Source organism: Notolabrus celidotus, chromosome 12 (assembly GCF_009762535.1).
Source record: "Notolabrus celidotus isolate fNotCel1 chromosome 12, fNotCel1.pri, whole genome shotgun sequence".
Classification (NCBI taxonomy): Eukaryota; Metazoa; Chordata; class Actinopteri; order Labriformes; family Labridae; genus Notolabrus; species Notolabrus celidotus.
Window position 1 is genome coordinate 18,740,415 of NC_048283.1, and position 17,575 is coordinate 18,757,989.

General features: G+C 38.8%; 1 protein-coding gene across 4 annotated transcripts in view; it reads right to left on the reverse strand.

Annotated features, from left to right (window-relative positions):
• Positions 1-17,575, reverse strand: part of col14a1a (collagen, type XIV, alpha 1a) — a 173,862-nt gene that overhangs the window by 43,905 nt on the left and 112,382 nt on the right. For all 4 annotated transcript variants that reach the window (XM_034696948.1, XM_034696946.1, XM_034696947.1 and 1 more), the window contains 3 exons: positions 14,991-15,133; positions 13,366-13,475; positions 2,514-2,672 (listed from right to left, as the gene is read on the reverse strand). In XM_034696948.1, the coding sequence (XP_034552839.1) occupies positions 2,514-2,672; positions 13,366-13,475; positions 14,991-15,133 (412 nt within the window). The remainder of the gene's footprint in view (positions 1-2,513; positions 2,673-13,365; positions 13,476-14,990; positions 15,134-17,575) is intronic.

Genomic DNA, 17,575 nt, shown 5'->3' on the forward strand with positions numbered 1-17,575 from the left:
TAAATAAGTCATGACTTGGGTGTGATTTATCTGAATTCAGCAATTTTCATCTAGACTGAAAAAGCAACTGTTGACATTAACTATATACACTGTACATTAAACATACATTATCAAAAGGTGGATTCTAGTGTCTATATTTTTGAGCATCCTAACATATTACCTTTTGAAAAAATATCCTCATCAAAGTTTATACATGACTTACTTTTTACTATTATCTTGATTTAAATGTTGCTTTATTATTTTACTAATTCTAACTGTTTATCTTATTTTATTTATTTTTATTCATTCATTCATTCATTTATTTATTTCAATTTATCTACTTTTAGCCTTAATTTATTTTCAACTATTATCCTTACCCCTTCTTAAATGTATTTATTTTAACTATTTATATTCTTATTATTATGCTTTAACTAATTTTAATCACACATATTTTATTGTTGTCAGTGTGCATTAGTCTCTACTTTAAAATCATTTTTTATTCTTTTTTTTTTTTTTTTTTTTTAAGTTATATTTTTGGCCTTTTTGCCTTTATTTGATAGTACAGCTGAAGAGAGACAGAAAATGTAGGGAGTAGAGAGCGGGGGAAGACATGCAGGAGATGGTCAACCAGCCGGGAATGGAACCGGCGACCCCTGTGACGAGGACTGTAGCCTTTGCATGTGGGGTGCTTGGACCGCTTGGCCACCAGCTCCCCGTAACTTTAATTTTTTTAATATGTCTTACCATTATTTTATTTCTGCTTCTTTCTTGTTTTTCAATCGCTGTAAGGCATTTTGGGTTGCATTTTATTTGTATGAAAGGTGCTATATAAATAAAGCTTGAGTGATTGATTGATTGATTTATAGACGTATTAATTAAACTCAAACTGTGTACAACGTGTACTTTGACATGATACAAAGAACTACTGTTTTATGCAGATTTGAAAACAATCAGACATGATTGCAGACTTGAAGGTGATCCTGTCAACTATTGGTAACCTTTATCTCTTTGCTCCTCTTTCGTTGACACAGTAATCTTAACATATTTGTTCAAAAGAAGTCTGCTGGTTTGATCAGGTTTCACTTGTACTCAAAGTTTACAGAGTGCTCTGTATGCATTACCTAAAGTTTAAAAGTAGACAGTGTTTGATCCCTCATGTGTGAATTGTTCTCACTCGCTTTATAATAATATTTCTGAAACTGCACCATAGAGGGTCTTTAACTTCAGAGAGCCAGGCTGCCTCAGTTATAAGTAACTTAAGTTAAGACTCAAAAGATACAGAATAACTGATCATTTGGGGGTTTTGACCTGGAATATAAGAGATGGTGCTGTGACAGACACCTTTGGAGAAATGTAATGGCTGTATTATATGTTATAACTTATTAGTGCTCACTTTTGCAATCCTATAAGTCAAGTTGTTAGCTGGAAATCTGCACGACTAGTTACAATGTTACAATGTCATTTAGCAGACGCTTTTATCCAAAGCGACGTACATACGAGAACAGGAACAACACAAGCAAAGATCTAGACAAGAGGAAACAAGATCAGTACGGGTAATAAAGTGCTTCAAGTCCATTCGGGTACAGGTACTGCCACTGCTAGTAGGTATTGCTAGTTGTTGTTTGCCACTATAAAAACTCCCTACCTAAACGATTCCAAATAATAAAAAACTGCTGTTTTTTTTTGGAACCTGTAACAACAAACAATAAAATAAACTGAATGATATGTGGGCTTTATGTAAGAATTTCCAGTAAGAGCTACTATTTCAGTATCATTTTTCAGTTCTTAAGAGGTGGTTTTTCATCAACATCTTTAAAGGATGATCTGGCTGTAAGTGGAGAAAACGTCACATTTTTCTTTACAATCCTTCATAAAAAAAGATCTTGCAGCATTTTCCAGATGATCATTTTCTTTAAAGAAGCCAAGATGCATAAATTTGTTAATAGCAGTTCTTAGTGTACCAAAAAGCCTAGAGAATCTCACCCTCTCTCTCGCCCGTGTGCCAAATTTTATTTTATTTCTTTTTGCTTGTGCTTCTAAATGGGTAGAGGACAGATAGTAAATTATTTGTACAGCACTTTGTACAGCTCAATTTGCAGTAAATCAAGTAAATGCCCACTGAGTGACACAGTGGAATGGTTTTTGGATCTTAACAGACCATAATGGTTCAAACAAACTCATTGTTTTTTGATCATTGCCATCAATGCACAACAGGCAATTATAACAGCCAGATGATCAAAGCAGAATTTCATTTATTTCTTCTCTTTTTGTGGTTAACACCAAACAATCAGACCTAATGTGGTTAAAGATGTTAAAAACTACCGCTCCTTTTCACGGAGGTGTGAATCCAACTGTGAAATATAAACTGACAGTTTATTTCTTGGTGTTGCTGACTCTCCTAGATTGTACTACTCTGATGACTTCCTGTCTAACACCTTTCATATTTTTAGGACCAGTGGGAGCTTCGAACACACAGGCATGAAATCCACCTTTGAGTTTACTAAACAGTGATGCAGACAAGAAATGATACTGACTGGAGCAGAGTTGTCCCGTTTGCCTCGGGACCGAACCATGCGCCCGAGGATCTCCACTCCGTCTGTGGTGATGTTTCCAGCAGCATTGACAGGTTTGTCCCCAGCCACAGAGCAATCCAAAACCACCTTCACAGACGTTTTACTGACGGTCACATGGAGCTATAAGGAAGAGAGAGAAGAGAGGACATAAGAAAGACAAAATGTGTTATTTGTCTCATGAACAGCAACATTTTACAGATTGGCTGCTTAATTGCTCTTACTTTGCCTAAATAGTATTTTTTTTTTATGTATAACCCAGTTTAGTCATTTTAAACATGCTACCATACGTTTCTATCCCGACATTGCCCCGTATTGTGACAAATGCAAGAATACAGAAGCATCACTTGTTCATATGTACTGGCAATAAAAACTGGCCCTGGTCTTAATAAATACTGGACAGAGGTATTTCATACTATATCCAAGATAATCAATATTGAATTGAAAAAAAATCCTCTTGTTGTTGTGTTTGGGGTCACTGGAGGAGTGGTACAGTTATTGGCACAAAAACAGCGGACCCTGACCTTTGCTTCCCTTCTGGCCAGGCATGCCGTGCTGCTCAGATGGAGAGACGCTACCCCGCCCATGCATGCACAATGGTTAGCAGATATTATGGCTGGCTTAAAGCTAGAGAAAACTAGATTCTCACTCCAACATTCAATGTACAGTTTATTAAAATTTGGGGACTGTTTCTGAACTCTGTACACAACCTTTAAAACCATGATTCAGATGGAGCTTCATCATCTCTCTCTTTCAGATGTACCACTAGGTCTTTAATGGGACTGGGGAAAGTATTTCACGTTACCCCTGGCAGTGACAGGGTAGGGATTGTTTTTTAATGGTTTTTGTTGTTTTGTTTTTGTTTTTGTTTATGTTTTTGTTTACCTTGATATTTTCTTTAACCTAAAAAGCAAAACAGTAACACAGGCTGTTGTTGTAGGTCCATGCTTCACTTACTTACCATGTGCAGTTAATGGTTCTTTTTTTCCCCTTTGTGCATGTCCCTCACATTTACCATGTAGATGTGACTGCTAACTGTGTTTGGTGTTTATTTATAACATCCTCTAATATCAGTGACTGATCAGCACTGCGCTTCATGTATACATTGTTTGTATCTCAAAAAAATATTTTGACCCCCCCCCCAAAAAAACATGTTACCATATATAAATATATACAATTGAATAGATTGCCAATAAAATGTTTTTTTAAGTGCAATGATTTTCCAGTCTTATGACTATGATCACCAAAGATACAAAAGAAATGGGACTACTTTTTGTGTGTACCAACAATAACAGGTAACCTCTTCACTGACTAATCACAGTTAAAATGAATGCCTCTGCTTATACAGGGTTATTCTGCATGTAGACCAAGAGCACACAAATTGGCATTTCCCTCAGACTGTCTATGAGCTCAGACTCTTCTAAGAGGAAACCAATGCCGGTGCCCTGAACTGTGAAATTCAACTGGTCACACAGTTAATGAGCAGACAGGGCTGCAACCTGCTGAATGATTATTACAAACTACTAGACTATTAACGGCTGCATGTTTCCCCACTGTGGGGGGTTGTCCATCAGTCTTCCCTCCTTTATACCCTTGGTAAAAAATACACACACACTGGCACACACACAGACAGACAGTAGCAAGGTGCGGCTAAAGTGGAGTTAGGCAAAGTTCATATTCGAGTGTCAGAGCTCATTCCTCTGCTGATGTCTGGACGGCTGCTTTATAATGACTTTCGGGTCTTATCCTTCATTTTTCTCAGTTCACTGGGCATGGTGTGTGTGTGTGTGTGTGTGTGTGTGTGTGTGTGTGTGTGTGTGTGTGTGTGTGTGTGTGTGTGTGTGTGTGTGTGTGTGTGTGTGTGTGTTTGTGAGTGTGTGTGCTTTGGTAAGTGTGCAGTGTACATTTGAAATATAGAATTAAAAATCCTCCCAGCTGAAGGTGGTTGGTCCTTATTTAGTAGCATTAAGAGGTTGCAGTTAAAAAGAATATGAGTATAAGGCAGTGAAATATCCACTGCTGATAATGTATATAAATGTGTATGTTCCTGTGTGTGCTCCTGTGTGTGTGTTGTCCTCCAGGCTAGAGGGTAAATGTATTTATTCTTGCAGTGACTCAGACTTTTCTAAAGTCTGAAGAAAGTTTATTCTTGAAATTGGCTTTCTGAACCACATTTTCAGTTCTTGTTCTTGAGCTATATGTGAAATGTGAAAAAATTAGGCCAACAAGTAGGCACTAGAAAAGATGCTCTTTATTTTTTAAGCTACAGTGCTTTTTGGAAGATATTCTCATTGTTTGGCATAACACACTAAGTACTCTGATGGCTTAGTTGGTCCAGAGTCCATCTCTAAGATGTTCATTACAGTTAGAGATAAAATGTATAATTACACAACATATTCAATCATTTTTCCACTGTATTCGTTCATATTGATATTTACAATGTATGATCATGACAAAAGAAGCCCCTGTGTATCTATTTTCCATTAGTTTGTCATGAATAGGTGAATTTAAGAGTGGTTTAAATGTTGTTTTTGTTCATCTGATTGTAAAACGCTGAGGCTGAAAGGAGACAACCCTCAAAACTGAGACTTGGGATGAGTTTTACAGGCTGACAACAAAAGCTTCACAACAAAGACAAACAAAAGCAAAGACCACAAGAAAAGGGGCAAATAAAACAAAATTGGTAATATAGCATGTTTTGTATTTTGAGCTGCTCCTGGAGGGTCAGATGGTCGGCTGCAACCTGCAGACTCCATCCTTGGATAACTAATTTACCCGCACAAGATGAATATGCCTCTCAGACTGATACACTCTTGTGTTTTGTAATGTTTCTGCTGTCCAACACATCAAAAATAATGAATCTAATTTCTTTGTATCTCTCTCTGCAGGTGGTTTTATTGTTTTCTTTATCAGGATTCTTCCTCCTTATCTGTTTTCCAGACATAAGACACATTCTTTTTTTCTTTGCAAAGCACAGATAAGAGCTATATTATCTTTGTCACGTTGCACATTCTACTTTGTAGTAGTCTCACACACTGAAAAACAACTCTGCTCCACTTTGACAGCAAAAGCTAAAGCTCTGAGTTATCAGCTAAGCAATATTATAACTGAAACCTGAACGTCACAACAAGAAGAGAATTTCAATCCAAGTTTATTTATAAAGCACCATTCATGCAAAGAGCAATTCAAAGTGCTTTCGAGAGTTAAGAATAACATTAACAGCATCAAAAAATATGACTAGGAAACATATGCATTCAATTATAAAATATATTTTAGGTTCCGTTTTAGGACCTTTTTTATTTTCAATTTATGTAAATGATCTGTGTGATAACTTTTCAAATGCCTGGTATCACTTGTACACTGATGACACCATTATTTAAAGTTGTTCATCAATTACTGAGGCTTCTGAGTTTTTACAGTCTGCCTTTGATGTCATTCAGTCTCGTCTGCCGAAATTAAAACTAGTCCTGAATGCAGACAAAACCAAACTAATGGTTTTCTCTACCTCAAGCGAGTCCCCAGAAAACGTCCCCTTGGTCGTAACTTCACAAGGGAAACCCATAGAACTCATCACTAAGTATAAAAACTTGGGTTTTATTTTCGATCGGGAGCTTTCGTTTAAAACTCATATAGCCAGCCTGGTCTCCAATCTTAAGGTGAATCTAGGTTTCTTCTTCAGGAATTAATCCTGTTTTTCCCTCAGAGCGAGGAAGCTTTTAGTCTCTGCAACATTTCTGTCTCTTATTGATTATGGTGATGTGTTGTATTTGGGAGCCTCGGCTAAATGTTTGCAGGCCCTAAATAGTGTACATCACTCTGCTCTGAGGTTTGTCATGGGTTGCACACGCCTCACTCATCACTGTGAACTTTATGTCAAAGCTGACTGGCCATCCCTGAGTGTACGCAGGCATACACATTGGCTACGTCTAATTTATAAATGTCTTCTTTGCTTGGTCCCAATGTACTGTGTGTGTATCTACAAAGATAAAAAAACCACTACACTATTTATTTGATGTGTGCTGCTGACGCCCTTGTAAATGAGGTCTTGATCTCAATGGGTCTCATCTGGTTAATAAAGGTTAAATAAAACAAATATATATATATATTGAAATATAATATCAAGAAATAAATACATTAATAAGACATTAGACAAAATTAAGAAATCAAAATGTGGTTATTTCTGTAATTTAATTTACTCTGCACACCTGCCTGTGTTAAAGGGCTCTGAACGCCCCAACTACAGAGTCTTAACATCCCAACGGACACAGATTCAGCTAGTGGTCTTACTTTATTTGAGATTGATTCTGAGTAACTATCCACCCCAAAACATCTTCCTGTGGATTTAGGCACACAGGGTGCTCCATGTGCGTCAGACACAGCCCTAAGCTGCCCCAGAAACCCCACACAGGGGAACTGTGGAGGCAGAATCCACCCACAGTCTTTACACACTAAAGGCCCTGTTTTACACCCAGCACAAAGTGTCATGGCATGCAGATCAGGAGTCATTTTATTTTCCAAACAGCACTCAGGTTGTGTAAACAACAAGTGAACTTGCACCAACGTTCAAGGGATATTTTACTTGATCAGGGTTTCTGATGCCAAACTGAATAGCTCCAATTTTTTCTACTGGTGCATGTATTTGCACCGTTATGAGTAGGGCTGAACGATTAATCGAATTCAAACCGACATCGCAATGTAATAGAATGCAATTATCAAATCACAAAGGCTGCGATTAAAAAAAAAAAAAAAAAGTTTCATGTACACAGACGCAGCCTTACGTGACATGCATGCAGTAGGTGGCCGTAATGCGCCTTTCAGCTGATTTGCAGACGGCAAAAAAACTCAGAAGAACGAGACACGTGTGAGCTGAGGATGAAGAAAACAACTTAAGCCACGCTAAGTTTTGATTTGTTGTTTTGTTAAAAATGGCCTCAGCAGAAGAACCGATCATATTGGGACGTACAAAGTAATCAACACGCTGAATATCAACATGTGGAGCAGGCTTATAAATAATCTCTGCAGACGCAGAATCAGTGAAGACCCAGACAACATGTGGATTTACTGCAACAGGACAACTGAACAGAATCATATTTAAGACTCACAGTGTCCAGTTTTCTGTCTACTGGTTCTTATTGAGAAAAATAAGCATGTTTACGTGGTCAGGTGTCAGTCAGGAGCGCAACCGGGTCAGAATCAGTCCGGCAGTGGAGAAAAAAAGAGACCTATCACTCAGCCGCAGCCCCCAGCTGAGCGTCTCCGCTGTGAGCAACACCTTCAGTCGGCTGGTTCACATCCAAACATGCTTTAAACTGAAAACACTTGTTTGGCAGAATTTTGTTAATTAGTTGTGGTGAACGCTTACAAGACTGCAAGTCAAAGGATTCAGTAAGTTTACAACTGTAATTGAAGTAGATAAATAAACCGTCTTTCATATTAATTTATGCTTCATTTGCCTTTATCTTAACAGAAGTCTAGCCTATGAGAAAGAACAGTTTGTGTATAATAAATCTGATATTGTTTATTATAATACAGATTGATTTATTACTTGTGTTTGTTGAAAAATACATGAAGAGGACCTTGAAAAAATAATCGTATACTAAATCGCAATATTAAGGAAAATAATCGCAATTAGATTATTTTCCAAAATCGTTCAGCCCTAGTTATGAGTGCCTGGACCATATTTTCTCAACCTTAGTGAAATTACGCGAAATAGCCGGCATCGTCCCCAGAGAAAATAGCCTAGCTTGGATCATCTGGGAATTTTCTCATTAAAGGGGAAGAGCTCACCGGCACTCATTGTGGCTTGCAGGAGCAATAGTGTAATGTAACTCATACAACCACACTTCAAAAAAACTGAAATATCTCTTTAATGCCTCTGGGTGTCTTGGTCTCAAAGGGATATGTGGTCAGGCACAAAGGTAGCGCGTTGCTGTCTTGGGATCGTGAAAAGCAGATAAACCAAGGGAAACCTGGTGTAAATCTGCTTTAGCACTTTCCTACTATTAAGAGGGAAGTTAGTGAGACAGTAAGATGAGCAGACGTTTACAATGTGTGTTAATCTGCCTGTGACACACAAACAAGAGATGCGCAGTAGTGCTCCCACTCATAATAAAATCCTAGTGTATTTGCAGATACAGTGAAATTACATGTTTTTAATAGGACAGAGGGCTTGGAGACATGCCAATTTTTCCCTCCTCTCTTACATCAGGATCCTGCCCTCTGTACGTGGTCCATCTGGAGATGCCAGGATGAGGACACCCTCACTACTCATCACAGATAGCGTTCCAGATAGTGTACTGCTTAACTAGCAAAATGTAGTTGGACACGCCCCTGTTTACCTTGCACCATTCATGTTAGACCACGCATTTTAGAATGTTAAAAAGGGCTCTACATGTTGGCTCCGTCAATAATGGTGAAAGATAATTGAAGGCCTGCCTGCAAGCTAGTTCCGGAAGGCAACTCAAGCTGCACTGATTCATACTGACACGTCATCCTCTTTACCAGCTGACCAAACATTGTCTCATTTGGTGGTCTATTTAAGCTACAAGATTTCCTGTCTCTGCCTCGCCAATACTACTGCTGTCCTGCTCCAGTGCTGAATGCAAACTTTCAACCCCACCTCCTATCCAGCATCCACCTGAAGGCTCCAATGGGGGTTTAGTCCTATCTCATTAGACCCATAGACTGTATAAAATGTGGACGTAGTATCCGTGATGTCACCCATCTGTTTCTGAAGAGCTGTTTTGAGGCCAATCGTCGGCAGCAGCCATATTGCTGCTGTCGAGCCAGTGTGAAGTAAAGGGGCAGAGTTTGAGCCTCCTAGCAAACAGCTGCAGTGTTCCCACAGTCAGCTGTGCCTCTCATTGGAAGAGTCGTAATCTCAATATCTTCGAAATTGCAGCGTTAGAAAAAAATTCACCCCCCTCACAGTGAGAGCACATCGAGAAATGAGCTATCCAGACTCCACTCGTCTTTTGTACCAGGCTGTAAACATGTTTATTTCTGCTGTAAAGATCGGCCTTTTCCCATTCATGTGTATGTGACTTCCGGTACTTCCGGAGCCAGCCTCAAGCGGATCCTCGATGAACTGCAGTTTTTAGCACTTCTGCATTGGACTGATATTTTCAGACCGGAGGTTGCCGCTTGATTAGACCTCAATATCTGCTCATAAAGTGAATCTGCGAAGAGTAATGAGGTTAGGAGCCAAGACACCAAACACAAATACTGTTCTGCTGCATTAATACACTTTAAGCTTAAAATAAGGTAAGTATTCTGACTGAACTATAAGTAACCAGCTGCAAGAGGAGAGACACTAAAAAGATGTATCTGTTTAGATGTATCACGACGTAATAACCGGTTAAATAAAAATGAATTCACCCGTTTAGTTGATGAAAGCTGTTTGTCCTAAGTGAATATTTCATGACTGAGGTGTACAACAAATTTTTAACACCAGTATATGACCTCAGGTAAATATCCTAACACTGAAATATGAAAGAAAAAGAGAGGGAAGAACAGAGATGCAAAAGGAGATTGGGATGGATGGAAGAGGCACAAGGAGAGGTAAAGTCAACATATTCTGTACATCAATGCTGCACACACAGACACACACACACACACACACACACACACGCACACACACACACGCACACGCACACGCACACAATCTCTCTTACTCTCTATTTAACTGTTATGCCAGTTTCTAAACATTCACTGTGAGATAATGTGGGTTGAAGTAGATGAAGCTATCAGTCTGCTGACTCAGCTGTCTCTGACCTGCACTTAAAACTGTGCATGCTTGAATGCATTTGTGTGTTTGTGTGTGTGTGTGTGTGTGTGTGTGTGTGTGTGTGTGTGTGTGTGTGTGTGTGTGTGTGTGTGTGTGTGTGTGTGTGCATGCACACAGCTTGTTTTATGTAAGGCAGCCTCTGAATTTTGTGATTACTTTGAGCATGCTCAGGTAATTTTTCTTAAAGCCTGAACATCCATGCATGTTCATCACATATGCATTCTTCATTTTGCTTTTGCGTGTCAAACATGTACTCACTCATTTCCTTCTCTTGTTTACAACATTTGATGAATCCTAAGATGCTGCCTTTAGGTTAGGGAACACAATAACCAGTAATCCTTCATGTGTCAAAATAACACATGAAATGTAAGTGATATTGTACTTTCTGATAAAGCCAAACAATGTCTGATGATACATCAGGGAACATAAACCACCCTTGTGTGTGTTAACAACACTTTCATTACATTTCTTTATTTAGCTCATGTCCTTTATTTTGTTCCAGAAATCTAGCACATCCCTTCATTGTTTTGTCAGTTTCTAATTTCTCTCTCTTCATCACTCTCCAAAAGCCATAATCCCGATAACTGGGACAAGCTTATCGCTCAGAGACAATATTTTAAAAGCCTCAAAAAGTCAAAAAGTCAACACCATAAATTCATCCAAGCTCATGTCTGTGAAAGAAATGTCTTTACATTTAACCCACAGTGTCTTTGTGTATCTTGAATAATCATTATGTTGTTGATCATAAGGAGAAAAAAAAGATCCAAGCGTTGTATCTCTTTGTCAGCTGCATGCTGCATCACATCTCTTTTTTTCCTTTCACAAACAAACATAGCGCCAGTCAGCCCAAATCTGTCCTTCCAACGGACACAACACATTCATTTCCAGTGGCTGCCTTTGTTTCTCCGTGATCATTTCTTTTTCTTCTTGCCAAGAAGCTGCCAACATTTGTGGAGACAGCTTTATAAGAATTGTGCATTGGCAAATGAATTGGTGAATTTCAGATTTTGTTCCATGAAATTGGGGGATTACTGTGAGCTCCAAATGAACTAGTTTGAGCTATTCTCAGAAGTTAATTATTTTACAACACACTAGAACGTCAACTTACCTCTGAATTTTTTTATGAGGCATTTTATCTTTTTGGGAGAGACCTGTGAATATGTTTTTTTTACTTTTACTGTCAGTAACCCTCTGCTCTTCTTAATGTGTGTCTGTATACTTTCTTCCTTTCTGTCCGTCTCTTTGTGTCTCAGACTCACTGTTATATCCTTGTCTACCTTTCCCTTTCTCTCCCCTTCACCTTTTTCTGTTTTTTTTTGACTCTCTCAGTGTGTGTTTGTTTGTGTGTGGGTGCACTGCTGAGCCGTGACAGATCCTGCTGGGTATTCCTGCTTTCACACGGGGTGTCTTCATATGGTAATCCCTTTATAGCAGTCACAAACATGCACACGCACGTGGACACTCCTCATACACTTGTCATCCTGTCTAAACATAGATGAACACTTCCCCTTGTCAGGCAGTCTCTAGCATCTGTTCCCTCTCTCAACATTGTCATGTTCTCTTGCAGAGAGACAGAAAACAATGGAGAAAAACAAAAGCAGAGACACTGACGGACAGCTACTTGCTGACATCTTGAAAATTTTGAGAAATTTTAAGGCTGGAGTATCACAAAGAAAGTACACAACAGCAGCTCTACAGAATCTAACAACGTTGTCCTTCAAAACCTAACCGCTCCTTCAATGTAAAAAAGTAATGGATGTAATAATACTCATTTTCATCAACACTGCTGCATAAACACAGCCTGTGAGCGGAGAGGTTAATGCATAGAACATGTCCCAGGAAGAAAGAAATACTGATTATCATCCAGCAAGCTGTCACCATTGGGCGAATGTTGCTGATATTTAATGCCAAAGTGTTTTGCAATGTGAATTTGTTTTTCACTTGGTCTGTGGAGGCCAAATCACTGTCATTATTTATTCAGTACAGGCATTTGCATTACCGTTTATTCCATAATTTATACTTTCACAAACTACTTTCTCGTCTCAAGAGAGCAGAAAGTTGCCTTTTATTGAGGGAATGTCATAAAAATGTGCCATTTCCATTCAGTCTGACTAATTTGATACAACACAATTTACATACAAATATGTCTTGTGATTGATGGAAATATGAAATGTCTCTGTCAGAGAATTAGTTGGAATGAGAAAGGAAAATCCCATCTGGTGGTCTTATCTGAGGTCAACAGGGAACCAAAGAATCATCCCAAATCATGGAAACAAACACAACAACGTTTTGTTTTTAGATGTCAGTATATTAATAATTCACATTTTGCACACTGTGCTTAGTGTCAAAGTTAATGACAGCAGTCTACAGCAACTTCATCACAGGAGACCACACAGAGGTCTTAAAAGGGTGATGAAATCTGCAGCTTCCCTCCCACTCTGCACACTCTAGTAGTTTAAAAAATAAGATAAAATGTAAAAGCAGTGCAGAGTAGGAGGGAGAGAGAGAAGAGGGAGGAGGGCTATCACCACCTGCACACACACTCACCACAGTAGTGTTGACAGGTCAAGAGAAGAAAAATCCAGCCCAAGAGCCACTGGAAAAACCACACAACACTCTCTGCAGCTTCAACAAAACATCACAGTGCAGACATTCTTTCTGTTTTTTTCTCTTTCTCAATGACCTGCAAGAAAACTTCCTACTCCCTCTCTCCCTTGTGCTCAACGGACGCCAATACAAGCTGATTCAGACATTTATCTGAGAAACATCCAGCTAAAAATTGTAGCGAGGGTTTGTCAAAGTGAACCTGATATGTAATACATGGCTTTGAAGTGATATTAACAATCTAGTGAAAAAGACTGGACATTCACATAACACAAAATTTTGTAGTTTGAATACCACTTTCATATTCTGATCAGCGGATCAAAACCTCTTACCTTATTTTAATGACATGAAACAGGGGAGAGCACATTAGCATGATACAAGAGCCAGAAAATGACTATTTCTTAAGCACATATATTAAAGGCTCACCTTGTGGAAGCTGCCGTGAAAGATTTTTTTGATTTCAGTTCCATCAAAGGTGACGGTCTGGAAGTCTCCTTTGTAGTCATTGTTGAAGAACGTCAAAGTCTTTCCAGAGTCTGCAGGGGGGCAGAGGGAGGAAAGGCTGAGGTGTGATTCAAGTGGAAACCTGTCTCTTATACATTGTCTCTGAGGCCTGTCATAAGAATAGAAATAAAAATGTGGTCTTCCAACAACAGTAACAGTATCCAATTCCTTATGGTGAAAAAAAAACACAAGGGCTGAGTTTTTACCATGTCAATTAAAACCATCTGTGATCATCACTATTGTTTAATATCTCTTTGAAATGAAGGATAATAAGCAGAACAATTAGTTTACTCATCATCAGATGAATACATCCATCTTCGATGCCATCTGAAACTTAACGAAATTACTCATTTATCTTTTAATCTGGGTTGCACGGTGGTGCAGTGGGTAGCGCTGTTGCCTTACAGCTAGAAGGTTTCTGGTTTAAATCCCCGACCGGGCAGGTGCCTTTCTGTGTGGCGTTTGCATGTTCTCTCCGTGCATGCGTGGGTTCTCTCCGGGTACTCTGGCTTCCTCCCACAGTCCAAAAACATGCTCACCAGGTTGATTGATCACTCTAAATTGCCCGTAGGTGTGAGTGTGGGTATGAATGTTTGTCTATCTCTCTGTGTTAGCCCTGCGATAGGTTGGCAACCTGTCCAGGGTGTACCCTGCCTTCCGCCCGAAGCCAGCTGGGATAGGCTCCAGCCCCCCGTGACCCCTAACATGATAAGCGGTCCATAATGGATGGATCTTTTAATTTTTAATGATAACTTCTTTTGTGACAATAAAGAGCTTATTTAGAACCTCTGGACCAAACAGTCTGACTAAAGTTTGTAAAAGTAAAGGATGTTATTAATTAGTGTGCTATGCCCCAATCAACATGTTTATTTTCTTTAATTTGAAATCATATTTCAGCCACATTTCTTTAATGACTTTTTTGTCCTAGAACGTCTCCCAGCTATACAGATTCCAGGATCCCTCAGGCTAGCAGGTATTCTGTGTCTCCAAGTCAGAGGTGTCCAAAACACCTCAGAAAGTTGAAGCCTGGGGTGAGTTCACTTGGTGTGCATTGTTCCTGTGACAACCTCTGCACCAAGGTCAGTATAATGATACAACTCGAATCATCATCCCATCTGTTTTGGCTTTATAACTAATAGAGGTCTTCAGTTACAAACCCAAGCATTCAAGGATCAGTACCTTTGAGTCTGAGGTCTGGATAGTCTCCCAGAGCAAAGGTGGTGTGAGGCTTTCCTCAAACAGAAAAGCTCAGGTATCTCTGCAGCTTGTTAAAGACTGAACCTTGAGGTTGAAATAAAAACTCTTCACATTTGAGGGCACATTTTATTGGCGAATGAAAATGAATGAAAACTGTAGCCCTAGTTTACTACTTCTTTCCTGCCTCTTTATAAAAATCTGATTCATGATGCGCTCTCAGAGTTAGTTTGGACTTCAGAGGCTGCAGCAAACATCTGCTGTTTGTGTTTACACTTGTCAAACTGTGAGATGTTTTGATGCAGGTGAGAAAAGACAGAAAACAGAAGACAAAAAAAAAAAAACAGACTCACTATCCAAGATCAGTCCCACCAAAGGCTCGTTTTCCTTGTCCAGAATTTCCCACAATGCAAAGGGCTCCTGCGGGGTCTCAGGAAGAAGACGAAGCATCATAGAAATTGTGTAGTCAGAGGGTAAACCTTCAGGGTGAAGATATCTGGTGCACACACACACACACACACACACACACACACACACACACACACACACACACACACACACACACACACACACATTCAGATAGTGAGTTTAGCTGTGCCCTAAGGCATGTATCCACTTGGTGTCTTTTTCAAACTGCCAGTGTCTCATAGCTGCAGTAAATGTTTTCAGACTGCTTTCAGCTTTCTGAGACTGTCTTTGAATGCCAGCCTTTTTGTGATCACAGAGACTCGCCCTTTTTTTGTGCAGCTGCCCGTGAGCACTTCAGGTTCAAAGTATCTAAGCTTCAACTTTTCAGGGCGCTCATCATTGTCACAATTTACCCACTGAACAATCACAAAGCAGGGAGCTAAAGTACAAGCTGGTTGATGGTAAAAACCAAGAATAAAGTCTTTATCCTGGTTTACGGGTCAAGGGGTCGTGGTCAATCATGGGTAACACACTGTGATACATGCCTTGCTTTATCTTGATTTACTCAAAATGGGACCATACTCTATAAAATGAAGAAAATACTTGAAAGTAATGATTAAGACGAAAATGAAACTGTATTCCTTTTTGCAAACAGAGAAGTTGTTCCCTGCTGGTCTCTAAGAATACAGATTAAAGGCACATTCACATTGGTGTAACTACAGGTAAAGTCTTCTATTGGAATACAGTCCATGAGTATTACACAAACAACAAACAGGTCTTGTTGTTCTCGATCATATTTGTCTTGTGTGTTATTATTATTAATTAGTGAGACCAAATCTTCTCAGTTCTAACCATTGACTGTATATAGGATGGACAAAGTCCCAACATTTCTGTCTATTGTGAGATATAAAGCCAAAAGACCGCCTCCATGGGCGCTGAAACATTGCACTGGTGCAGCCAAGGCATGTGTAGAACTGACGTCATACCCTTTACGCTAACCAAAAAATACATTCAACTTACAAAAAGAATATTAAAGATCCCTCAGGTTTATACAGTCCGCAGTAGAATATATTTTTGTGTTGATTTAAAGCGGACACTTATGGATATTGAGTTTTCTCTCCGGTACAGAATGCAGCCGGAGCCCTCATTTGTTTACACACTGTAAAACATTATAGCCCCAAATAGTTATATCCATTAATGTTTTTTCTTTAACTCAAAGAGCCTGAAGAAGTTTTAGACTTTGAACTAGGCTATATGAGTTTTCCCATGTAAAAATTGCAAGAATTAATTGTTTGGACGATTTAAATATTTTGTCATACCTGAACATGTTCAATGAACTAGATTTTCAAGTTCTAAGTTTAAAAAATAAAAGGAACAAAAGAAGTGGGAATAGGGGATTTTGATATAAGTTTATATCTATTTATTAAGGTTAATTTATTGTCTCTCTATTATGTTCTTTTACACTTTTCTTTTGGCTGTAGGAGGATGCATGTAGTGCTGTTGATAGTTTAGTGAATGGAAAGGTTGGAGGCTTTTAAGTTAAGCCAATTCTTCTTCATCCACCATCCTGCCCACAACCTTTTTGGTTTGGTTCCTTTAACATTTGTATCATATGAAAAAAAAAAAAACGTAAAATGGTGCATGATATTATTTTCTTGTGAAGCTATCTCTGTTTTACCTGATACTAGCTAGTTTGCACGGTCAATAATTCTAGCTTGAAAACCATGATGTTGGTGGTTCGTGGATTTTAAAGTAGTCAAGTTATTTTCGTTAAGAATAACTTGAAAACTACAATATTGTGACAACTACTAAATTATAGTTAATTCAACTTTTTCAACTGGAATTTTCGATTTAAGACAAAGCTAGTTTTCCAAGTTAAACCAGCTTGAAGTGTCTTATAGTGCAGAGCTGTCAATCAATCTGTCTTTTTTAAATCAAATAACTAATTAAAACCAAACATTTTCAGAAGAATGAGTGCTTGGACATAAATCCGCTTGGATAAGAAGTAACTATAAGGACAGAAACCATATTTTACGACTATTATTATCATTATTCTTATTATTATTTTGTTATTAGACGCATGTTCCATCCACAACTTAAGAGAGGCAGGGTTTATGACCTATACTGCCAGTCAGAAGTGGGGGCTTTAAAAACTATGGCTTTGTAGTCAGAAAACACTTGTGGTGTCCAGTCTGTGGTTCTCACCTTGTATGTTTTATTCGTGTGTGTTGATCTAAATGACACATGAACAGATGAAGCTGTCACTGAATTAACTACTCTGCTGTGTATGAGCCCTCTTCATTTAATCTAATCTAGCAGATCACTGAGCACAGATCGATCTATGCTCATGTCAATGATGTCAGGTAAAGATAAGTGTTGAATGGCTTGCTTGTATGACTTGTTTTTGATGAAGAAAAGGAAAATTTTAACAGCTGAATTTAGTGTTTGGAGTGTCTGGCCTAAACAGAACACAAAAAAAGTGGCTCAGAAGAGCAGGAGGTTTAATCAAGCACAGTAATCCTCAAATCCG